A 26,762-nucleotide genomic window follows, 5' to 3' on the forward strand; every position below is an offset into this window, starting at 1 on the left:
CCGAGATCCGCCTTCAAGGAGGGCTGGGGGTGGGGCTAGAGGAGGGGCTGGGGGCGGGTTTCCCGAGGAGCGGGCGGCCATGGAGGCTGCGCGGAGGCAACGCAGGCTGCTAGGGAGCGCGCGCCCGGCTTTGAATGAGCGGGGCTGGGAGTGAACGGGCGGAGCGCGAGCTCGAGGAAGAGACAGGCAGCGCGCGTGAGCGCGCCTTGTGTGCGCGCGCGCGGCCCGCGGCAGCTCGGAGCCTCCGCCGGGCGGGCGGGGAGGGGGAGGGGCAGGTGAGTGTGTGCGGTTCGCGCGTGCTTGGGAGGGGCTTTCCTCTCCCAACCCCCATCCCGACCCCAGCCCTAGCCTCTGGGGCATCGTCTGGCCTTCGCCGTGGGCCCTCCGCCTCTTCGCGCACTTCCTGCCCTCCCACCTTCCTTTTCGCCCTTCCACCCGACCTCCCCCGAAGCCTGACCGCTGCTTCTGGGGTACTGTTTCCGGGTCAGGGTGACCTCTGGGGTGAAGAAACTGCGACTGGGAGCGGGACCCGGGCGTGCAGCATTCGCCATGCTCGGCTCACGCGTGGGAGACTGGCCTGCGGGGTACCGGCCCGGAAAGCACCCAGCCTCCAAAGCCGCCTTCCTCAGGAAAATTTCCGTGACCGTGACCTTACAGCCCTCCGTCTACAGGCCTTGTACCTCTCCAGGCCGATTTTTCCACAATTTAAATCCCAGTTCACCTGGTATCCAGCTGCAGCAACTTAGAGCGTTTCACGTCACGCCGGGCGCCAGGCGTCGGCTTGTATAACCTGAAAACGCTCCTGTTTTTTCTCATCTGTGCAGTGGGTATGATTTTTTTTTTCATCAGCCAATTACACGTGGGTAATCTGAAATGAAACCACCACTTAAGTTATGAAACTCTTTCCTTTTGAGTTATTCAGGAGACCTTACTCCGCCTTCGGAACCGCCCCAGTGGTGTCACATATTTGAGGGCCTGACTCTGGGTTGCCAGCCATGGCAAAGAATGTTCGATTTTAGCCCTCACACTCCGCTTCTGTTTCCCCTTCTCTTACGGGCCGCTGCTCAAACCTTTATTTATCAAATTTAAGTGAGTTCAGGTAAATTTTATTTTGTGAGCTTTGTGATATTTTCTAACCCACTTCGGAGAGTTATAGTTTGAGGATATTCTGGACTGTACTAGGTCATATGGTTTTTCAAATTTTGGTATGACAAGATTCGGAAATAGAGTTTTAGAAATACAGCACTTGTTTAGTGTGTACCGACATAGATTTTGGCTTGTTTTATGAATCGTGATATATTGAGGCTCCTTGAAAGGACGTCTAGCAGTTTACCGAGAATTTCAACAAGAAAAGATATAATACATTTGATCTATCGGTTTCTAATGTAGCATTCTTTTTTTTTAATTGTAGGAAAATTTTTTTCAGTTAACATGGCAGAGCTCTCATTCCTGTTGATTTTCTAGAGATGTCATCTCTTCAAAAAGCCTTAATGAGGATACATTGCCTCATAGTTTTGAATCTCGTTCTGATACACCTCAAATTTTTGTCTTTGTAATTTTTAAGGAAATTTAATGTTAAGATTAGATTATATTAACATTGTTCCGTTCTAGAAAGTGTTTCAAAGCAGCCAAAGTGTAAAGTAGCCTAAGATACTTATCAACTTGGTGATCCAGAGGGCATTTCAAAAATCGCACTGAGGCAGTGTGCACACAATTAAAAGGTTTCTTAAGTAGGATATGATGTGGGGAGAGCCTTGGGCTTTCAGGTCAGTCTCTTTAAATCCTGGATGAGTGAATCTAAGTCTGTCAGCCTCATTTATTAAACGGGAGTAGTGAAAAACCTACCTCTTTTGGTTGTCCTGAGGATTCCAGTGAGGTGATCGAACATTGTCTTGAACGTTCAAGTGCTCAAGGAATGTTAATTTCCTTCCATTCAGCAAATATTTGAGTACCTACTATGTGCCCAACTTTGACAAACCTATAAATACTAGAATGAGCAAGACTGATTGATGGACGCCCTGCTTCTTTAGTTTCTTGGGTTCCTCAGGAACAAGTTTATGGGCAAGCTCATGACAATTGGGAGTGAACGCAGAGTTTCCATGTGGAGAGTTGGTAGTATTTCCCAGCCTCCAAATCCAAAGTAGCGACTGAAACATAGTAAGTGCTAATATATATTCATTTAGATGAATCGGGACATTAGGTAAATACAGGTCTCAAAGGATATTCCTGCCTGCCAGTCAGTGTAACTGATAAAATCAAAGTGTGACTTGATCGCATTTTCCCTATTTTAGTGCAACTGGTTGGAAAATTTATCTTGGAAGTGGTAGTATCACTGAATTATTAGGAATGCTCATTGTTCATGAGATGTTCTTGACTTTTGAATTAAACAGACCAAGGTTTGAATGGAGTCAGTGGATGTGCTAACTCTGTGTTTAATTCTATGAAACAAGGAGAGTAATATCTATCTCATAAGATGGCTTTTTGAGTCAAGTGAGTTAACATTTCGATAGTACTTGGTCCATAGTAGACAGTCAGTGAGTATCAGTTCTCTTTAATTAATCACAAAAGAAAATTTTCCACAGAATGAGGATATTCTTGATTGCTAGGGAGAGAATTCTATTCTGTAATCACTAAAAAACCCAGTTTCTATTTTTTGTTGGGAAAAAAAAATCAGCCTTTAAATTTTACCTCCAATTTGCATTGATGTCATTCAAGTTGGCGAATATTTATTAAACAATGACACTAACAATATTTGGAAAGGTGATGGCTGTGGTTACCAGGGCTCTATATGAAATTTATTCTCAACTTTTATTCATATATATCCTAAAACTGACAGTCCCAAATGGTAAATATCATCTTCTTTCTTCACAACCTACTGATAGAGTATCTCCTTGATTCTATTTCCTTCCCTGCCAAGTACCACATGTTCTATAGTCTCTTTTCTGGCTTTTTTTCTTATAATTTTTCAGAAAATTTAGGCTAATTTTCATTTGAGAAAGTTTTCTTTTGGTTGAGAGTTTTGTTCTTGACAAATCAGCTTTAAATGAAGCGATCATTCACCATCGTAATTTTTCAGATCATTCTACTCGTAATGAAGCAATCAAACTTTTTTTCAACTCTACTTTGCAAATGGTAACTGAAGGTACCAAATAAATAAAATACTCTAGAGAAGGGTTGTACAGGGCAAAGTAAGGTATAGAAATAACCATAATACAAAATAAAAAATGTTGTTTCTTGGAAAGAATAAAATACCAAAATTAAGAAGACTTTACAGTAGTCCGGTAAGAGGTAATAAAGGCTTATGCTAGAGAGATTACAGTGGAAATAAGAAAGAATATGGGCAGTACTGGGAAATTGAATAGAGTCTTTTTGGGAATTAGGTATAAGGAGAGAGAAAGGAGGAGTCAGCATTGTTGCATGATTTGAACCTGAGTAAACCACTAGTTGGGATGTTTTTGACAGAAGTATTTAAATTACTGGAGTAAAATTTTTTTAATATTCTGGTTCTTTTTTTTTTTTTTACAGTCACTGTCTTTTCATACTGTCAATTAGTAGGCCACTTCCAGGTTAAGCATTCAGTAAATCGTTCAGCTCATATGGAGAGACAGCCTCCATGTGTACAAAAGTACATGAGCATTGCTAAGGTAACATTTTGGAGCCCTGTCTTTGTACCTTAATTGTCTATAAGCCCCTTCTGATCCTAGAAATAGAAAAGACTAGTGCATATTTTGCCTTTCCTTAGAAGGAACTAGCAGTGATGGCTCTACAGAGCAATCAAAATCAGATACTATGTGAGTTAAGTATGTTTTTCTGACTTTCTGATTTTGTTTTGCTCTTATTTTTTATGTGTGTGTTTGGAACTTTTGTATTGAGGTATAGCATACAAAGAGCACATACAGTCAAGGATGTGGTATTACTACTCAGATTGAGATATTAGATCTTAGCTCTCTAATGCTTCAGTATGCCCTATCAGAGATAACCATTATTTTTTTACTATATAATTTTTAACCCATTCAATGTAATGTTTTATTAGGTAAAAAACTGCATTACATGGTTTTTTCAAGACTTTAGGAGTCTTGAATGCCCATGAAATGCATTTTTAAAAAGCATGGGCTAGGCACGGTAGCTTACACCTGTAATCCCAGCACTTCGGAAGGCTGAGGCAGGCAGATCATTTGAGGCCAGGAGTTTGAGACCAGCCTAGCCAACACAGCGAAACCCTGTCTCTACTAAAAAACAGAAAAATAGCGGGTGTGGTGGCATGTGCCAGTAGTCCCAGATTTGGGAGTGACTGAGGCTCGAGAATAGCTTGAACCCGGGAGACAGAGGTTGCAGTGAGCCAAGATCATACTGCCACACTCCAGCCTGGGAGGCACAGCAAGACTCTATCTCAAAAACAAACAAACAAACAAAAAAAGTGTGTTATAGTACCGGGATGGTATATTTATCCAGGATGATTTTACTCCTTATGTTTCTAAATGTTATTGCTTATCTTACGCTCATGTAAGGTAATTAAAAAACTAATCAGTATTTCAGTTTTTAAAAGGAGTATATAGCTGTCCCTTTAATGTGGTCACATGATAATTATTACTTAAGTTAGGTTTTATCCCCTTTTAAGTAAGTATGTGTAGAACTGAAGTCCAAATATACTGCTTATGCTTTTTTGTTTTGGAAAAAAATATCACATTATTGTATGTTTTTTCTGTTTGTTTTAAGAAATCAGCACTCTAAATAATTGTATTAATCAAGTGTTGTGATTGTTTCTAAAGGTGTTACTATTGGATTGAGAGGCCAGTCTGTTTTAGTTGTGGTTTTGTTATTAGCTGGTTGTTTCACCTTGAGCAGAACCGTTAACTTCAGTGTATCTTAGTTTCCTTATTCAGAAAATTTAAGAAGCTGGATGATACATTCTCCAGCTGTTCCAATGACAGGAATCATGATTCTGAATACTTAGTAATTCTCCTCCTTTGACAAAGACAAGGCAAGGAAAAGCTAAGACATGAGATTCCATTATCAGTAGCGTCATTCCTGTAAGTGTGTGCACATATGCACGCACATATGTATGTTTGCCTGTGTATTTCTTGTGACTTGATTTAACGTGGTCTATTCTACCTCTCAACATTGGAAAAATGACTGTCTCTCATGGATTAACAGATTTTTTTTTCCCTCTTTTGTATATATTTTGAGGCTCTTAGTCGGGACATTGTCATAGTTACTTAAGTATTCAACTTTAACTTGTGCCAAAACTCATCTTAAGAAATTTTAAAAATTAAATAGTGATTATTAGGGTAAATACATATATACGCAATATATATGATATATAGTATATATATGTATATATAACATATGTGTGTATACACATAGATACATATACATATATACACATATATAGATATATGTATATATAAATACATAATACGCAATACATATGTAGTATAGGTGACTAAAATGTATAAGAAAAATTTGAAAATTAAGAACCATGTTTAAAAAGGATACAGGCCGGGCGTAGTGGCCCACACCTGTAATTCCAGCACTTTGGGAGGCCAAGGAGGTGGATCACTTGAGGTCAAGAGTTCGAGATTAGCCTGGCCAACATGGTGAAACCCCGTCTCTACTAAAAATACAAAAATTACCCTGGTGTGGTGGCAGGCACCTGTGGCCCCAGCTACTCGGAAGGCTGAGACAGGAGAATTGCTTGAACCCGGGAAGCAGAAGTTGCGGTGAACTCAGATTGCACCATGGCACGGCACTCCAGCCTGGGCGGCAGATCAAGACTGTGTCTTCCCCCCCACACCCCCCAAAAAAAAAGGCTACCAAAATAATACCAGTTTTACGTTTTTTTTTTTTTTTTTTTTGAAATGGAGTCTCATTCTGTTGCCCAGGCTGGAGTGCAGTGGTATGATCTCTGCTCACCACAACCTTCACCTCTCAGGTTCAAGCGATTCTCCTGCCTCAGCCTCCTGAGTAGCTGGGACTACAGGCATGTGCCACCACACCTGGCTAATTTTTGTATTATTAGTAGAGGCGGGATTTCACCATATTGGCCAGGCTGGTCTTGATCTCCTGACCTCTTGATCTGCCCGCCTCAGCCTTCCAAAGCGCTGGGACTACAGACGTGAGCCACTGCACCCGGCATAGTTTTGCCATTTTTAGAATCTTTATTCCTATCATTGCTGTGGCTGTAGTTTTCAATTCCTGTATCATCTCTTTCATAAAGACATATATCTTGTTATTTAATCATAGGGAGGCAGTATGAGTGTAATCTTTAAGGACTGAAGCATTGCAGCCAGACTCTTTGGGTTCAAATTCCAGTTCTATAACTTATCAGTTCTGTGTCTTTGGCAGCTTGCTTAACCCCTCTGTGCCTTAGTTTTCTTATCTGAAGTAGGGACAAAATAGTACTTGCTTCAAGTCCTTCCCATGGTGGTTGTGAGCATTAAATGAGTTACTACATGTTAATCACTAAGAAGAATGCTTTTCATGAAATATAAAGTAAGTTATTACAGTATATTGCAACGCTATTGTGAAATCAGATTTCTGTTTTTAGAGAAGTTCTGACATAATGTTTCTTTTCACTAATTGTCCTAGTTTCCTAATGGAAGTTGGCTTTCTAGAAAGTAACAAATAATTGATACAAGATAATTATGGTGTTGATGACTTTTAAAAATAATATTCTAATCAGAATATGAACAGTGTTCTAATTTAAGTGACATAATATTGTTCAAAAATGTCTTGGTGTAGATTGTTTTAACAGCTCTTATGAGCTCTAATTGAAATACAATAATCTGTATATAATTAAAGTATACAATTTGATTAGTTTTGATGAATATATATACACTCACCTATGAAACCACCACAAATGAAGCAGTAAATATATCCATTACCTGCAAAAGTTTCCTCATGTCCCTCAGTGATCCTTCCTTCCCACTCCTCCCTGCCCCATTACAAGGCACTGCTGATATTTTCTGTCACTCTATATTTGTTTATAATTTCTCGAGCAAGCTTGTCCAATCTGCTGCCTGTGGGCCTCATGCAGCCCGGGATGGCTTTGAATGCAGCCCAGTGCGAATTAGTAAACTTTCCTAAAACATTATGAGCTGTTTTTGCAATTTTTTTAGGCTTATCAGCTCTGGTTAGTGTTAGTATATTTTGTGTGTGGCCCAGGACAATTCTTCTTCCAATGTGGCCCAGGGAAGCCAAAAGATTGAACCACCCCTGTTCTAGAGCTTAAAAAATGCTGTGTATGGAATCATACAGTGTATACTTTTTTGGTGGTCTGACTCTTCATACCGTAAAATTATTTTGAGATATAGTCATGCTATTACTTGTAACAATAGTTCATTTCTATTTATTGTTGAGTAGTAGTAGTCTGTTGTATTTATATACTACAATTTGTTTATCCAGTCACCTGTTGATATACATTTGTGTTGTTTCCAGTTTGGAGCTATTAAGTAAAAAAGCTGCTATTCAAATATAAGTCTTTATTTATTTATTTATTTCAGTTTTTTTTGTTTGTTTGTTTTTTGTTTTTTTGAGATGGAGTCCTGCTCTGTCACCAGGCTGAAGTGCAGTGGCTCAATCTTGGCTCACTGCAACTTCCGCGTCCCGCATTCAAGCTATTCTCCTGCCTCACCCTTCAAATACAAGTCTATATGTCTATATGCTTTTCTTTATCTTGGGTAAATTACTAGGAGTAGAATGGCTGGGTCATATGGTAGATGTCTGTCAAACTTTGTAAGAAACCGCCAAACTGTTTTTCAAAGTGGTTGTACGTTGTACTTTCCCACTATTAAAGTATGAGAGTGCCAGTTGTTCCAAATCCTTGCCAGTACTTGCTATGGTCATTATTTTTAGTGTGGATCATCCCAGTAGGTATGTAATAATTTCTCACTGTGGCTTTAATTTTCATTTTTCTGATGATTAAAGATGTTGACCATCATTTAATGTACTTATTTACCATTGTATATGTTCTTTTTCATTTCTTTTTTTTTTCTTTTTTTTTTTTTTTTTGAGACAGAGTCTCGCTCTGTCGCCCAGGCTGGAGCAGTAGCACGATCTCCGCTCACTTCAAGTTCCGCCTCCTGGGCTCGTGCCATTCTGCTGCCTCAGTCTACAGAGTAGCTGGGACTACAGGTGCCCACCACCACACCTGGCTAATTTTTTGTATTTTTAGTAGAGACAGGGTTTCACTGTGTTCGCCAGGATGTTCTTGTTCTCCTGACCTTGTGATCTGCCCACCTTGGCCTCCCAAAGTGCCGGGATTACGGACGTGAGGCACGGCGCCCAGCCAGGTATATATTTTTTGATGAAACGCCAAGGTAGACCTTTTGCTCATTTTTACATTGAGTTTTTTTAAAATTATTTTTGAATTTTGAGAGGTTCTTATATATTCTGAGTTTAAGTCCGTTATCAGACATATGCTTTGCAAGGATTTTTCTCTCAGTCTGTGACTTGTCTTTTTGTTCCATTAATAGTGTTTTTGAATTGTAGGTTTTAATTTTGATAAAGTCCAGTTTGCCAATCTTTTATTTTATGGATTGTGCTTTTGTGCACTACCTAAAAATCTTTGCCTGACCCAGGGTTACCAAGTTTTGTGTTTTTTTTTTTTCCTTGGAAATTTTGTAGTTTCAGACTACATTTAGGTCTCTGATGTATTTTTAATTACTTGTAACTGGTGCCAGATATATATTGAAGGTTTTTGTTTTGATTTTTTCCATGTGGGTATCCAGTTTAACCAGTACTTTTTTTTTTCTTAATACCTATTCTTTTCTCTCTGAATTAACCTTTGCATCTTTATCAAATTTCAGTTGTTTGTATGTATGTGGGTCTATTCCTGTACTTTTCATTGATCTATTCATGTATTTTGATTCTAATACTATTCATTTTTTATTACTGAAGCTTTATAACAAGTCTTGAAACCAGATAGTGCTAGCAGTTTTACTTTGTTCTTTTTCAGTGTTGTTTTGGCTACTATATATGTTCTTTGCATTTCCATATGGATTTTAGAAATTAGCTTGTCAAGTTTTACAGAAAAAACGTGCCAAGATTTTGGTTGAGATTGCATGGAATCTAGAACTCATTTCGGGAAATGTTGATATCTTAATAAAAGTCTTCTATCTCTGAAAAAGTCTTTTTAAATTAATATAGGCCTTTTAAATGTCTCAGCAATATTTGATAGTTTTCAGTAATCAAGTCCTTAATTAGATTTGTCCTCAAGTATCATATTTTTTATGCCTATGTAAATGTTTTTTTAACATTTCAATTTCTTACTGATTGTTGTTAACGTGTAGAAATACAATTAATTGTAGATCCCATTGAATTTTCCATGTAGAGTAGCACACTTTTATTTCTTCCTTTCCATTCTGGATGCTTTTTATTTCTTTTCTATTTTTTTCTTTTTTCTTCTTTTTTGCTGGATTACATTGGCCAGAACTTCCACTATGATGTTGACTGAAAGTAGAAAAAGCAGACATGCTTGTGTTGTTCATGATCATAGGGAGAAACTATCGAATTTTTTTTACCGTTAAGTCTTATATTACTGTAGTTTTTTCATAGACGTTCTTGATCAAGTTGAGAAAGTTCCCTTATACTTTGCAGCATTTTTTTTTTTTTTAACAGGAATGGATGTTGAGTTTTGTCAAAGGCTTTTTCTGTCTCTTGGGATGTTTATATGGTTGTTCGTTTTTAGTTTGCTAATACAGTGAATGACATTTGATTTTTAAATGTTAAACCAATCCAACGTTTCCAAACTAAGCACCAATTTTTCACACTGTCGTATCCATTTATATATTGTTGGATTTAATTTACTAACATTTGGCTAAGGAGATTTGTGTCTAGATTCATAGAATATTAATAGTTTTCTTTTCTGGTAATATCTTTGGATTAGTATCAGTATAATACTGGCCTCAAATAATGAGTTGGGAAAATATTCCTTCTTCAGTTTTTTGGCAGTTTATATAGAATGGGTATTATTCCTTCCTAAATGTTTTGTAGAATTTACCAGTGAAGCCATCTGTGCCTGGGAAACTTTTATAACTACAAATTTAATTTCTTTAATAGATACACAGATTTTCAGGTTGTTCTTATGCTTTAGTAATTTGTGTCTTTCAGAGAAGTTGTCCATTTCATCTCAGTTGTCAAGTAAATACAGGAACAAAGGTAATAGTTCTTCAGTATCCTTTTAATATCTGCAGAATCTAATGTCATCTGTCTTGTTCATTATATTGGCGAAATTCTATTATTAAGGACACATGTTTTAGATTGTTATGTACTTTTTATTAATTGACCCCTTTATCACTGTGAAATGAGCACTTTTATATCTGGTAATGTTCTTTTTGCTATAATCTGTCTAGCGTTGAAAGAGTCGCTTCAGCTTCTTAGTGCTAGCATAGTATATTTTCTCCTATCCTTTTACTTTTAACCTATTTGTGTCTTTTTATTTAAAATGCGTTTCTCATTGGCAGCATGGAGGGGGGCGGTCTTCCTTTCTTATCCAATCTAACAATCTCTGCCTTTCAAATGAAATGCTACACAATTTGCATTTAATGAGGTTATTGATATGGTTAGATTTACGTCTGTCATCATACTTGTTTTTGACTTGTCCCATATGTTATTTGTTCTCTTTTCCTTGTTTCCTGCTGCCTTTTCAGTTGAGTAGTTTTTAATCTCCCTTCTTGTCTTATTGGTTGTGACCAGCCCTTACGCCTCAGAATATATGATTTAATGGACTTACTAGAGGTAGTCCTAGGTATTGGCATTTCTTTAACAGATTCCCAGATTTGTGAACCACTGGACTAAATGAGCTCCATGGTAACTTTCAACTTACTAGCTATGTGACTTTGATCAAGTTATGTGACCTCTCTTAATTCAGTTTCCTCATCTATAAAATGGATATAAGGAAACATATTCATCTGCAAGTTAAAAATATTTAAAATATTTTAAATAGTATTCATGTGGTTCAAACTTCAAAAGGTACACAGAGATTTAATATGTACTATTTTATACTTTTGATTTTTTGAATTGTAAATTTTTGTATTAATAGATTTAGGTAAAATATTTTCAAAAACTCAAAATGAGGGATTTTATCCTTACAACCACTGAAAACTCAAATATCTGGTTTTTGAATTGTTAATATGATTTAAATTATAATTTTAAAATTTACTGTGTTATAGTTTCTAGAGAAAAGTAAAAACTATCTTAAATTTTTCTTAGTGCATAATAGGTCTCTTCAGGACAGGAGTATGACTTTTGAAATCGATTTACTGCATTTTTTGTTTTGTGCCTCTTCCACAGGTTTTGAGTCCCACCATGGCCATCACCCAGTTTCGGTTATTTAAATTTTGTACCTGCCTAGCAACAGTATTCTCATTCCTAAAGAGATTAATATGCAGGTAAGTTTTATGTTCAAACTGACCTGTTTATCTCCTCGCTGGTTTTGGATGCCTTCAAAACTTAAAATTTTGTGGACGGGACAGGTTATATTTAAGCTGAATATCTTGATTGCAGTATTTATTCATTAATTCCTAGTCATTTTTAAATACTTTTTCTCTACTTCAGATCTAGAAAATAGAGGTTCAGTTGTTTTGTTCGTTCAAATTCTTACACTTTCCACTAAAATAATATGCTTAATACTATTTAGGAATAGACAGACCAACTTGCATTGTTATAATCATCACAGAACTTTGATGGATTTGTTTCATTATAGGAATGTTTTAAAGTCGTTAGGTGAAATTCGGAATAGGTATTTCTGCCTATACTACAGTAGTGTTGTTTTTACATTTAAAAAAATTATTTTGTCTATTTAAGTAACATTCCAGAATATGCTAGTCAAGGGCAGGTAAGTCATTTGCTTTAGGACATCATCTGTAGACTTCAGTTCCTTCTGTTTTGTCACAGGATCATACCCAAGAGCTATGATTTCTAAAATGTGTGCTGAGGCACCTCAGGGCTTTACATGAAATTCACAGGGATGCCATAGAATATTTTAAATTTTCCAGTGAAACGTAGTGATAGCATCTGTTGAATACCTCAACTCAAAGTAGTTCATATTTGCAACATTAAATCCTGCAGTATTTTTTTATGATGGTATTCTTTAATGTTTGAGATAGTTTTTGTTTACTTATATTTTTGGTGACATCTCGTTGCAAAGCCAGGATTTTAGGTTGTAATTAAAAGCAAGTACTGCACCAAAATTAATGTAGAACTGAAAACAAGAATGATGGTCTCCAGTCTTATTCTAAGGCATAAGAAGCTGTGGAGTGTTCAACAGGCACACACATTTCATTAATAAGTACAGTGATTGTGGTTATTTAAGAATAAAATAGAAATATGAAGTTTTCTTTAAATGTGTATTTTTTACAATGGCTACTAAGCAGTTAGGACATACTTAAGTATTAAGATTTTTGGGTGTAACTATCTTTTTTTTTTTTTTTTTTTTGAGACGGAGTCTCGCTCTGTCGCCCAGGCTGGAGTGCAATGGCCGGATCTCAGCTCACTGCAAGCTCCGCCTCCTGGGTTCACGCCATTCTCCTGCCTCAGCCTCCCTATAGCTGGGACTACAGGCGTCCACCACCTCGCCCGGCTAGTTTTTTGTATTTTTTTTTTTTTTTTAGTAGAGATGGGGTTTCACTGTGTTTGCCAGGATGGTCTCGATCTCCTGACCTCGTGATCCACCCGTCTCGGCCTCCCAAAGTGCTGGGATTACAGGCTTGAGCCACCGCGCCTGGCCTGGGTGTAACTATCTTATTTGGTAGAATTGTTAGGTGTTTCTGTGGCCTAAGGGTACTGTGAAAAAGTTACACATTAAGAGGAGGGTATAGTAAAAGAGGAAATGGATAGCAATCAGCTCTTTATATATATATAGAGAGAGAGAGAGACATTATTTAGAGGTTCCACACAACAATTTTTGCACTGCCTGCTTTCCAGAGCTTAGTCATATGGCCCCCTAGCTGCAAGGAAGGATAGGAACTGCAGTCTCTGGCTAAATGACCATTTGATAGCTGCTAAAACTCTGAGACTTAAGTGCCATTGAATTTATTGCTGCAAGTAGAGTGGTCTGAGATTTAAAAAAAAAAAAAAGTCCAGGGTATTGCAAGAGACCAAGTGGGTGAAATGATCATCCAGAGATAATCACTCGAGCAGAAGTCAAGAAAGAAATGGAAAATTTAGGTGGTTGACTTGAAATCACCCAAGAGGGTAGGATTTGGGAAGTAGAAAAAGGAGTGACCTAAGTGTTTAAATGACCAGAGAATGAGGAAGAGAATGGCCAGAAATTCACCAGGTAAAGCAACATTAAAAATGGGTATTAATTGCCAGAAGACAGGAAGTTAAAATAAGAAGCATTGTGTTAACAGTGCTGATGAAATATAGATGTTTTATTTTTGCACTATTATTTTTTAAAATTTTCATTAGATTACTTTTAGGATAAGAAATTTTCTTGATGTAAAAATATTAAGGACATTCCTATTGTAAATATATACATATTTAGAATTGATTGTATGTTCTATTTTAAAGAAAACTGACCATATGTTAGGATAAGTTTCTCTTTGGTGTCTGAAGGAACCTTAGACCATGTATTTTAAAATACCAGGCTTGGCCAGGCATGGTAGCTCATGTCTGTAATCCCAGTGCCTTGGGAGGCCGAGGTGGGAGGATAGCTTGAGGCCAGGAGTTCAAGACCAGCCTGGGCAACACAGCAGAACCCCATCTCTACTGAAAGGAAAAACAGGCTTATGTCATAAATTTCATATTACTTGTTTATATTACTTTTCTATTCAGCCTTTAAACAAATATAGCTTTGAATCTGTAATAAAAATAGCTGACTTTATCAATTAGTTCTTATCGATGCTTTATAGATTATTTGAAGTAAAGTAAGTGACTCATCATCTCTATTACCTGCCATTTTTTGTATGTTTTGCGATGTAGCAGGCACACACTGTCTAGGGATTTTAAATATGTCAGTTAATTAAATCCAAACAATGCTGCAAAAGTGGGTTTGAATACCTGCATTTTATAGATGAGGCTGTTGAGGCTGAGAAGTAGATAATTCTAACTAGACATAATAGAAGTAACATTGAAAACTGTGGTTTACAGATCCCACAGCACATGTTCTTAACAACTGAGTTATAGTACGTCCTGTTTAATGTGGTACTTCTCCTACTAATCCTTAAAACTAAATTACCGTTTGGTTCAAACCAGTGATTTAATTCTTAATAGTTAATCTTATCAAGAAACCCCATGTATAAAACATAAAAGCCAAGCCACCCTGTTTAAAACAGCAGAGGTGGCCCAGAACTTCACCCACAGAACCCATAGCACTCCAAGGAGCATGCTCTGAAACCATCTTGCATTTTTGTTTTTGACTTTATATTCCTCTTGAATTTGTTTATAATTTGGAGTCTTAAGCCAAAAAGCAGTTGCGTTGTTCTGTTTCTGTCCAAGATTTAAAAAACATTCACAAGATGTCTGGTTTATGACTTTTTTACCATAAATTAATGAGTAACTGTTAATTATTAAAATCAATAATCATAAAATTGAGAAAGATCTTGTTTTATAAGCCTTAAATTACCAGATACATAGTGCTTTTACTTTGCTTGTTTTGGTAGTTCTTGAAATAAATTATTTCATTTTTGTTTCAGATCTGGCAGAGGACGGAAATTAAGTGGAGACCAAATAACTTTGCCAACTACAGTTGATTATTCATCAGTTCCTAAGCAGGTAGGTTTTTCTTTGTTCTTTTGTTTTGTTTTGTTTTTGAAAAATTGAGTAAGTGTCCTAGAACAATATATGAATAGAAATTACTTTGATTTTGTTGTGTTGTTAAATTTATCTGGTCTGAAAATTCTATTTAGTTCTTCATTTTATCTTGTTTCTTTGTTGACATTTTCTATGTTGTTTTCATTGGTTTCAAGTGTTTGCTATTGCTTGTTGGAGCATTTTTATAATAGCTATTGTAAAGCCTTAGAGAATTCCAACATATCATTTTGGTGTTGGTATCTGTTGATTAACTTACATTGCAAATTAAGATTTATTGATTTTTATGTGCTGAATAATTCTGGGTTGTTTCATGAACATTTTGAATACTATGCTTTGAGACTTTGTCTTATTTAAATCATGTGGAGAAGCTTGGTATTTTTTATCAGATGATCAGTCTGGTTAGGCTTAGATGAAAATGTCCAGTCCTTCCATGGGTTGTAGTTTTAATGTCAGTTCAGTTTTCAGAGCATTTGCTTTTGTTTTACTTTGTTTTTTGTTTTTAATAGACATAATAGAATAAAATAAAACATAATATATCAGAATGTCTTGTATTTTTTCAACTTTTGATCAAGTTTTGATCTGCGATATAAAATGTATATTTTCCTGTGGGTCAGAAATGTGTGAAAACCAGTGTTTTTGAAAAGTCCATTTTTCTAATAAATCATCAATGAAATGTTCATTAAGTTGCCCCTTTGTGGCTAATACTGTTGATCAATTAAATTTAGACAGATGTTGAAGAGTGGACTTCCTGGGATGAAGATGCACCCACCAGTGTAAAGATCGAAGGAGGGAATGGGAGTGTGGCAACACAACAAAATTCTTTGGAACAACTGGAACCTGACTATTTTAAGGACATGACACCAACTATTAGGAAAACTCAGAAAGTATGTTAAGATTTATGCTTTTGGAGATTAAACTACTTTTTAGATTCCTATAGTTAAAATTAGATTATACAATTCACATTTCTTAGAAAGCCTATTTCTAACTATTTATTGTTTGTTTTCTGTCGTGTTAAGTAAGAATTTTATATGTTCAAATGACCTGGACATAGTTCTAGTAAGTTGTACCCCAAATCTTTTAAAATTATATTTATACATGTATCGAAATCCTACTATATGTCAGATTCTAGACTCCAATCTCTGCCATGGAGACTAAGGTGAATTGGATGAGAGTTCTAACAAGTTCATACTTTAGTAATATCTACAAACTGATAAGTGGATTTTATTGTTTGTAACCATTATAAAACTGATGGAGGACTCTAAGAACTTAAGAATAATTGTGAGTTTGTATTAGTCATCTATACATTATTTAATCTCTTTTGAATTGAATATGGAAGATCATTTAGAGATACAGGGAATTACTGGAAAAATCAGAATGCTTGAGTATTTTCCTTTTCATTTATCAAAATACTACATGTACTTTTTTTAAATCAAAAAATGTAGAAGAACTTATAATGAAAAGTTAGACTTCTGACCTATCACTCTTCTTAGCCAGTTCTACTTCCAAGAAGCAGCCACTCAATCATTTTCTGTTTGGATTTCTTCAAGTGTTTGTCACCATATCTATCTATAATATGATTATATTTCCATTTCTTGTTTACCAGTAACAGACATTGTCCATAACATTAATATTATGGTAAATGAAGATTTATTTATTTCCCAATCTGCTATATCAGAAAAACACACTTAAAGCTCACTTTCCTGTTCAAACATAGAAAATGTTATCATATATATGTATATATATTTTTACACACACTTTATAAAAATTAGGACATTATTTCACAATTTATAATGCAGTTGTTCCTCACCTTCTTTCCCTCAACTGATTTCAGCTATACATTTATATTTACATTGTCTAGGTTGATAACATTTACATTCTTTTTTGTTGAGTTGTCCAAATTTCTCAATGCTAAAACACATTAAATTGTGTATTTTTAAAGGATTCTTTAAGTGAATTTCTTAGTAGAGGAATACCTTGTATTGTGGAAGTATACTGCTGCTCTCAGTAGGAAGCTAGTATATTACACTATAGTGCCTTATTAAATTAATTAGAGTGGAAATGCTTTGAATAAGGCTGCCAACATATCATATAAGTGTATTTTGATGCTATTGGCCTGAATGAGTTAATGTATTCATAGGTATCTCACATGCTGGGAGAGTTGTTTATACTATTGGCAGGATATAATACCTGTTCTTATTTAATACAGTAACTAAAAGTGATTGATTATATTTTGGGGTCTGGGGAAAGTAGGAGAGGAAGAAAGAAAATGAGACTGTATTAATTTTTAAAAGTGAAATACAATTTTTCTTAGTATGTAACTGATTTGTACAACAATTGCCTGGGAAATTGGTATTTATAGACTTTTTTTAGTTTTTACGTTGTAAATTTTAAAAAGAAATATTTTAAGTAATTACAAAATGTTTTGGTTGTCTGTTCTTATGTAGTGATTTGTAAAATATCCCTATAATTCTTTTTCAATTAATCTTTCAGATTGTTATTAAGAAGAGAGAACCATTGAATTTTGGCATCCCAGATGGGAGCACAGGTTTTTCTAGTAGATTAGCAGCTACACAAGATCTGCCTTTTATTCATCAGTCTGTAAGTATATTAATGGTTCTAGGTAAAGGTTTTGTTTTGTTTCTGTTTTCTTTAAAGCAGAGGAATAAAATCTAAATGAGTTTAACATAGTATTTATGTTTTTGTAACTTTGAAACAAGTTTAGCAGTTCGAGAGAGGTTAATCTGGGTTTTACCAATCCTAACGTTTTATGAGATTGTAAATTACATTAGATACTAAAATCAAGGTCTCACTGTACACGTGAAAGATAGACACAATGTTATTTAAAAATATAAACATCAGAGAGATTACCCTTAAAATGAGAGATTAACCCTAATGGTAGATTATTTTAAAGTGAGTTGTGAATTGTTTTCTTCACAGAGTGTATTTTCATTCAAAGTATGACTTAATTTTAAATGGTTTGACTTAAATGAAACTTTTTAAAGGAAAAATTTTTGAAAGAAGTAGACAGCTGAGGTTCTCAACCTTGGGAGCATATCAAAATCAGCTTTGGAAGTTTTTTAAAAGCACAGATGTCCAGACCCCTACCTACCTAAGCTTTAAGCATGCTTTGATTGATTAATTATATTATCTATTGTTGTGTAACAACTCCAAATTCAGGGACTTGAAATAATAACAAATATTAATGTCACAGTTTCTGTGAATTGGGAATCCAGGTGACTAAACTGGGTGGTTCTAACTCAGAATTTCTCATGAGTTTGCAGACAAGTCATTGGGTTGGGTCTTCAGTCATCTGAAGGTTTGACTGTGGTCGAAGGATTCATTTCAAAGACAGCTCACTTCTACACCTGACAAATTAATGCTGTTTGTTTGCACAAAGCTTCAGTTCCTTGCTGTGCACCTCTCCAAGGAGCTGCTTGAATTTCTTTATGACGTAACTGCTGATTTTCCCAGTAAGTGATAAGAGAGTGAGAGCACTTGCTCATGGGTGAGGGTGACACCACAATGCCTTTTTGTGATGTGGTTTTATAAGTGATACACTGTCACTTCCACGTTATTTCTTTAGAAGCCACTAAATCCAGCCCACACGCAAGCCTCCACCTCTTGAAGGAAGGAATGTCTAAGAAGTTGTGGACGTATTTTTAAACTACATTTGTCTGTCAATCTATGTATTTTATTTATTTGTGTAAACTGCATAGTTGCTTCTGAGGCCCCTCTCCCCAGGTGACCCATGTATATGTATATTTTTAATTCATTGAGTAAAAACATTGTTTTTACTAAAGCCAGACCCTGTGGCATTAAAGGGTCTTTGCCTCAGAAAAATGCATTCTAGTAAGGGAGACATGATATTAAATAAATGATCACACATATCAATGTAATTACAAACTTTGATAATTCCTGTGCAGTTACATGATGCTATGAACATACACCATAGATACTTAGCTGAATAATGTAGCATTATAATGTTTAATTTTTTATTTTATACATCTCAAAATTAAACTTTATTCATATATGTTTGATCCGTATTGGTGAAATGCTTTAATCCTACCCGCCAAATTAGCAATATTTGCCACCTATATAATACTATAATACTATCGTAGCTCATTGTAAAGTTGTAAATATACAACTACTTACAGAGTTGAGAAGGGGTAAGTAGGGTAGATGGAGAATGTCTCCACTGCTGTTTCCACGTATTTTCCTCCCAAGCAGACAGAATAAAGGGGCATTGCATAGGAGAGGATGGTAACCTATTGGACTTTGTTTTCTGTACCAAAAATATCTTACCATTCATTCTACAAATTAGATTCTTCTTTTAAACTATGTATTTTATTTTTTTCTAGAATTCATCATTCGTATTGTTGTGAGAGTTCTTTTATACTAAAGATAAATGTCACGTTTTATACTTTTTTAGTTTGTTCAATTGGTTTGGGTATTTTTGTTGGGCAGGTGTATTTAGTTTTTATGTAGACAGATCTATCAATGGTTTTCTCCCTTTTTCTTTTTACTAAGGCCATCTCTACTAAAGGATCAGTACCACACTTTTTAATGGTCTCTATAGTTTCACTTTTTAAAAAAATCTAAATATTTTATTTACTCTAACAGTCAAATACTTTAGTGGAAGAATAGATAATATGAATGGGAAATTTACAAATAAGAAATAGACATAACCTAATTTGAAGAAAAGCTTGATCTTATTAGTGCTCAAAGTAGGCCCAGTGAGGTGGTACATGCCTGTAATCTCAGCATGTTGGGAGGCCAAGGTGGGCAGGTCACTGGAGCTCAGGAGTTCGAGACCAGCCTGGGCAACATGGCGAAATCTCCCCTCTACCAAACTAAAAAAGTTAGCTGGGTGTGGTGGTGCACGCCTGTAGTCCCAGCTACTTGGGAGGGGCTGGGGTGAGAGGATTGCTTGAGCCCAAGAGATCGAGGCTGCAGTGAGCCGTGATCACACCACTGCACTCCAGCCGAGGTGACAGAGTGAGACCCTGTCTCAAACAAAACAAAGTAAAATAACAAGATACAATTTTAAATCTTGTCAAATTAGTAAAGAGAAAAGAAAGCAGCTGAGTGCAGTGGCTCATACTTGTAATCCCAGCAATTTGGGAGGTTAAAGCAGGAGGATCACTTGAGGTCAGGAGTTCAAGACTAACCTGAGCAACATAGCTAGACCTCATTTCTAAAAAAAAGTAAAAAACAATTAGCCAGGTGTGGTGGCATGTGCCTGCAGTCCCAGCTACTAGGGCAACTGAGGTGGGAGGATCCCTGGAGCCCGGGAGTTTGAAGCTGTTGTGAGCCATGATCACACCATGCACTCCAGCCTGGGCAGCAAAGTGAAATGCTGATTCCTAAAAAAAAAAAAAAAAACAAGGAGGTGGGGAGAAGAAAAGGCAAGATTTCTACCTGCTGCAGTCAAGAGGATAGCTTGGTACTTTTCAAAGCTGTCATTTGCACTTTCAGTAGCTTTAAAAATGCTCCTTTCAGAAATGTATATTAAACAATTAGAAATATTTTAATAATTTTTAACAGAGTATGGTATTACATATATTGTCAGAAGAAGAAAGCTCAAAACATTCTATTTCATTTTTAGGGGTAAGTATTTAAAACAATATGATATTAAATAAATCTGTTCACAGATTGGTACCAGTTATTTTACACACAGTCACTTCCAGACCTACCTAAACAGTCCAGCATGACCATTTTCATTAGTTATTAAAAGAAAACAGTGAACTTTTGGAGGTCTGCCTTGGGAAATAGAGGTAGGGACCAGTAGATGATACCAGGTAAGAAAGACTGGGAAAAGGAAGCATGGCATAGAAGTATTTCAATAAAGATACACTTTGCATGATTTGTCATTTTTGCCTAGGATTGACGTAGTAAGTGCCAATAAAAAATCTCTGGTAAGTTACATATGCTTAAATGAAGATTACTGTGCTAGTTTTTACATTTCAGCTTGCAGTTCTTTTCAGCACAGATTAGTCCAGTCAAGGATTTCTGATTCAGTCTGGGATCAATCAATTTCTTGTCACTCTATCCCCAGCTCCCTCATCTTACTGAGTAGAGAAAGAAACCAAAGAAATGTTCTGTTCTTGTTCATTTCAAAATAAAGTACAGCAAAGAAGAAAATTTAAGAGAGTATCCCATAAAACATAAAATAAAGAAGCAAGCTGGACTTGCCTAGGACTGTTGAGCATTGAAAGTCATACATCAGTTCTAGGCAAGCCAAAAGCAAAATCATTTGTGCCTTGTATAGGACAGGGTAAGGAAACTGAAAAGACACAGCAGAATGACAGGTTCTAAGTTACGTGTTAAAAGATACTCTTTTTGACGACTGTGTGGAGAAAGGATGACTTTTACTCTCTTAATTTTGTTTTACTTTTCATTGTAGTCTGAATTAGGTGACTTAGATACCTGGCAAGAAAATACCAATGCATGGGAAGAAGAAGAAGATGCAGCCTGGCAAGCAGAAGAAGTTCTAAGGTATTTGAGTGGCATTTATATTGCAACCTGAGTAGAAGAACTAGATTTCTTCCCTCCTGTGTTTCAAGTCAAGGGAGCCTATTCTGCCAAATATGTTTTTCTTCATTTGAGCCTTAGATAATATGGAGTTGTTTTTTTGTTTTTTGTTTTTTTTTTAAATTTCAGACTGCAGATACTATTTTATATGATTAAAACCTCACGGAAACCAAGAATTTTAAGCACTGTAGGAACAAAATAACTTTATTAATGGCAGATGAAATGTTATGTATACATGTATATAAAAAAATTTTATATATATATATGGTTATATACATATGATACATATCATATTGCAAGCTTGATATTCCTGTAGATCAGAAGTTACAACTTTACTTCCATTTCCTCATGATCTAGCATAGTGCCCAGCACTGCTCATTTGAATGAAAATAACTTATGTGACACTGTACGTTTGTACATATATCTTAAATGATGTCCGTGAAAGCCCTATGTGTTAGATGAACTACCCATTCTACAAAAAATACTATTCTGGAAGTTCTAAAGTTCATTTTTATTGGTGGTTCTTTTTTGTGTGTGAGCAGCAAACATATTTCTTAGTACTGCTACGTTAGGTCAAAGAGTAAAGAGAAAATTTATCTTAAGGGAGAGCTAGTGACTACTGATTTTTAAAAGTCAGATATTTAAATAAATCTAAATAATTTATGCATTTTTAAAATTGTATAGTAAGATACAGCAATATAATTTTTTTTATTTTAAAATTTAGATTGTTTTTACCATAGGAATAGCAAACAAATTATTCTTTATCTGACTCTCAACAAAAAAACGGATTTCATTTTTGTATTTTCCTTTCTTGGCTTTGTCAATAAATTACAGTTACTTTGAACAACCAGCAGAGGGTGCAGCTAAATAACTGGGAATTTTGTTTGAAGTTTTTGGGTTTTTTTCCTTTGAAATATATCAAGTCCTTTTTTGTTTGTTTGTTTTTTTGCTGGTTAGGGGATGTCACATTTCAAAATTCAGTCAGGAAAATGTGAGAGTTTTTAAAATTTAGTTCTTAGTCAGTATAGCTTATCTTTTATAAAGGGAACATTTTTTAAATTGTGAACTGTAACACTTAGGATATTGCATGGATCATCAAAAAAGACAAATTGTCTCTTTAAAATTCAGTGTTATTTTTAAAAGTAAATAATAAATACAGATGTCTGAGTATTTTAAGACATTTTGGGGATTCTAGTAATTATTAGTGCCATTAACTGCAAAGACAAAGGAAGGGGGCTGTCCTTTTTAAATACAGTAATCTCACTGTAGAGTTCATGCCATGAGTTCACAAGTATCTTAACATTGTACAAAAACCTTTTCTTTTTCATTATAGCCTCTTAACCCCTAGCAGAACAAGACAAATGAAAAAAATGTACTTAAAAACTTAATGTTTTACCCTTTAAGGACAGCTTGGGAGAGTGAGATTGTTAATCTGTAATAGACATGCTTCATGCTGCAAGTACATAGGTAGAGCCAAAGAGAAATGGAGGCGTCCGTACATTGTTACTGCCCCTGAATAGACACTGAGCATTTTAAAAGTGTATCCACATTCCATATCTTCTAACTCTGAGCTTTTTTCCTATTGCCACTATAAAATGCTGCCAGTTCTGTGATCAGTATTGCTAAGAATGATGATTCTGGTACTTTAACAATTCCCAGCATGAATCTGGATAGGTAAAATGTATTGTCGTCTGCAGCTATCTCTTACATTGTCTCTTTTACATTTTAGATTTTGATACAGATTGGGTATCCCTTTCCAAAATGCTTGGAACCAGAAGTGTTTCAGATTTTGAAATTTTTGAGACCTTAGAATATTTGTGTTCTACTACTGGTTCATCATCTCAAATATGAAAATCTAAAATCTGAAATGCTCCAGTGACAATTTCCTTTGAGCATCAGGTCAGCCCTCAAAAAATTTCAGATTTTGGAGCATTTCAGATTTTGGATTTTTGTATTTGAGGTGCTCAGCCCTTATATTATTTTAGCTAGTAACCAGGTCAAAACTTTGTTATCTCACTTGTTTATAGCCTAGCCAGCCCTTTATAGTTTTTTCCTTACCTTCCTTTTTTCTTCTGGTTTGACATTTTTAGTTCAGATTATTAGTTTTTCTTGAACATGAGCAGAGTGATGAAAAATAGATTTTTTAAAACTGTTCTTCAGAAATTGATAGCAAAAGTCAAAATGTTGCCAAAAATAGTTTCTTTACTTTCTTGAATTTTGGTCATCCATAACTCTGCCTACTCCTGTTTATGACTGAGAACTGTACATACTTTTCACTCACTGTAGTCAGTATTGATCTCCCCCAGACATAGAAAATCCACTTTGGATTTTTCTGCATATAACCTAATGTTGCCTATTCCATGCCCAATTGTGACCTGTAGCTTCCTTCCTCAACACTGCATACTTGAACGATTTTCTCACACCCTAACCCTTCAGATCCAGGACCAACGTATGTTCACTCTGCTCTGTCCTGTTTCATCATCCCACTCCTACCTCCACTCCCTACATAAACCAATCAGTAAAGATAGAGAGAGTGAGTCTGGGTCAATGGAGTTATGGAAAGAGTAAGGAAGGGGTATGTGTTTCACAAAGTGTAATTAGTAAATACCTATCTCTCTTTTTTTTAAAAAAAACTTTTAAGTTCAGGGGTACATGTGCAGGATGTGCAGGTTTGTTACATAGGTAAACGTGTCAAGGGGGTTTGTCATACAGATTATTTCATCAGCCAGGTGTTAAACCTAATATCCATTATTTTTCCTGATCCTCTCCCTCTGTCTAACCTCCTGCCTTCTGGTAGGTCCCAGTATGCATTGTTCTCTATATGTTCATGTGTTCTCATAATTTAGCGCCCACTTATAAGTGAGAACATGCAGTATTTGATTAAATAACCACCACTCTTCTCTTTGGTAGAGTTAATCACATGTTAATCTTGAAATTTATTTCTAGATTCTAGGTGGAAGGTGTATCTTAAGTTTCCATTTTCTTTTTGGAGCATGTGTTCTGTTCAGCTGTGTTCATCATTCTCTTTAAAAACTGGCTGTTTATAACTACTATATTAACAGGAGATTATCAAGCTCAATATCAAGCTTTTCTGAATGGTATCCCCAGAAAAAGATGTGGTTCAATGGAAGTACTGTTTTACGAAATGGAGATAATCTGAATAAGAAGTGTCAGAAGATGTGGGTTCTTATCCCTGTACTTAATCCTATGACTTCCTGTGACTGCACGTAGCCTTTATGCCTCATTTTACTTATTTGTAAAATAGAGATAATATTTCTTCTACTTCACAAGTCATATTCTAGGAACTAAGAGAAATCCTGTTTTTGAAAATATTTGGAATTTTCAAGGTAGTGAGAAGATTTCAAGACTTTCAACATTTTATTTGGTGGTGATAAAAAGGCACTGCTATTTGTTTCTAGAATTTATTTGCCATTTTACCTGTGTAGTATTTTCTAAAAGTAAAAATATAAGTATATTTCTTTTCAGACAGCAGAAACTAGCAGACAGAGAAAAGAGAGCAGCCGAACAACAAAGGAAGAAAATGGAAAAGGAAGCACAACGGCTAATGAAGAAGGAACAAAATAAAATTGGTGTGAAACTTTCATAACACATGTTCTTCACATTTTATCATGCCAGTAGGAGAAATCTCAGCTCCACAACTCTAGCAACATTTGTATGGATTTAAGAGTATTTTAAGAATACGCACTGCTTGATTTTAATACATTGATCAAGCCATCCAGGACACCAGGATTCTCCCAAAGTACCTTGAACTCTTAGTGATTGAGACTCAAAAAAGACTTGAGACAATGTTTTCTTCAATGTGCTCCAAATATAAGATATTTGTTTGCTGTACAGAAAGTATCACAAATGGAATATATCAGTACCTCTCAAGCTAGTGTTTCTAGCTAAATAAATGGGTGTATATAATTTTATGGTGGAAAAGGTCTGTTATGATTTCCTTCAATGTGCATAATGATAAAATAAATAATTTTAATATTCTTTTGTTTCCATGGTTACCTGACCTAAATTAGATAAATTGTAGGGCTTTAGCTTTCTTATTTTTGTCAAAAGTTGGTGTTGACATACATTCTCTCTAATTTGAAACGGTATTGTTTACGTTTGTTACAACATTAAGGAATTTGATGATTTTCATTTCATGAAAATGACATTAAATGCAATAACTTTATTTATCATAAACATTTTGTACATCATTGTTTTCTTTTGGATTGGTGTTTTAATGTCATACATGTAATTTATACTGCATGTATAAACATTGAAAATCAACTAAAATGACATTTGTTTTACATTATAACTTGTGAGTTTTAAGAACTAGTATTAGTAGTTTTTTCCTTTCACTATAGATTTTAAGATGTTGTGGTATCTTTGAGTGCCTTAGTTCTTCTTCTATCCCAAAAGCCATTAATTTACAAATGCATAAAGCCATCAGGTCAAATATTTCAAAGCTTGTAGATGATTTCTGTATTAGCTTTAGATGTCCGATATTATGTAGGTTACCTGTGTTATTGGCTAGGATAACATTATTGATTCATTAAATCATAAAGGTAGGAATAATAATCTTTTATTTATGCTGTTGATTGGCTCCAAAATAGTCTTAAGGAAATAGTTAAATACTGTGTTTATAGGGGAAAAGTAGACTTGATAGTTTAAAATCCCATTAACCTTTTCATCACAACTGAAATGTATCCAGCTCGATTTTCCTATCATTTTAGAATTTTTGAAGTTTTTTACTAAGTTACTGCCTAGAATCAACACTCTGTGAGATTTTAAAATGTCATAGATACTCTACAGGCCAAACCTTGCTAATTTATTTTACTTAAAGCGATATTTTATAGAAAAATCATACGTTATACAATGAGAACCTTTTAAGCCCTTAGCCTAAGATTCCAGACTAAATGTGATTATAGAATAAGATGAAATTTAACTTTGATACAGAGTTTGTTATAGCCCCAAATTATATTTCCAGTTATATTCATTAGAATTTCTGCTAATAAACTCCCAACTTAAATAGAATTGGGCTCAAAGTTTTAATAATGTATTCTCTTCCTTCTTTGTATTTATATTTAGTTATGGGAATACAACATGGCTTGTCTAAATTTGGAGTTCATAAAGGATAACTTCCTTTAGCTCAATTACTTGTATTGCTTTTCCCCAGTAGCTGGAAAGTATTTAAGTTTGCTTTGGTCATGATTTTCATATGTTTGAGGTTTTTGTTGTTGTTGCTTTTTGGCTTTTTGGTTTTTGGTTATTTAAAAATAAAGATGTTAGAAATTATAGTTAGTATGATTAATTAGGAAGAAATAGATTTTACTTGTTGAAAGAATAGATAACAATTCTGGAATTTATTTTATCTCTATTGATGTGTAAACTAAATTCCTGTATTAACTTGGGTATATTTTGGTCCCAAAAGTAGTCACTGAGTTAAATGCATATGATAAACAATTCATGGTAGCATACTG

At 35.2% G+C, this 26,762-nt stretch overlaps 1 protein-coding gene across 6 annotated transcripts; it reads left to right on the top strand.

The window, feature by feature from the left end:
• The first annotated feature begins 55 nt into the window (after positions 1-55).
• Positions 56-25,284, top strand: EBAG9 (estrogen receptor binding site associated antigen 9). Of its 6 annotated transcripts, none has more exons than XM_008001362.3 (8): positions 62-275; positions 10,111-10,158; positions 11,293-11,390; positions 14,637-14,715; positions 15,480-15,638; positions 17,245-17,352; positions 21,158-21,249; positions 24,772-25,284. In XM_008001362.3, the coding sequence occupies exons 1-8, from the start codon at positions 135-137 to the stop codon at positions 24,890-24,892; spliced, it is 846 nt and encodes a 281-aa protein (XP_007999553.3). In that variant the 5' UTR covers positions 62-134; the 3' UTR covers positions 24,893-25,284. The 6 variants fall into 6 exon arrangements, with proteins under 6 accessions (XP_007999554.3, XP_007999553.3, XP_007999556.2 ...); XM_008001365.3 differs by lacking the exon at positions 62-275 and adding an exon at positions 470-827; XM_038000203.2 differs by lacking the exon at positions 62-275 and adding an exon at positions 874-1,099.
• Positions 25,285-26,762: the final 1,478 nt, after the last annotated feature.

Source organism: Chlorocebus sabaeus, chromosome 8 (genome assembly GCF_047675955.1).
Source record: "Chlorocebus sabaeus isolate Y175 chromosome 8, mChlSab1.0.hap1, whole genome shotgun sequence".
NCBI classification, from domain to species: domain Eukaryota; kingdom Metazoa; phylum Chordata; class Mammalia; order Primates; family Cercopithecidae; genus Chlorocebus; species Chlorocebus sabaeus.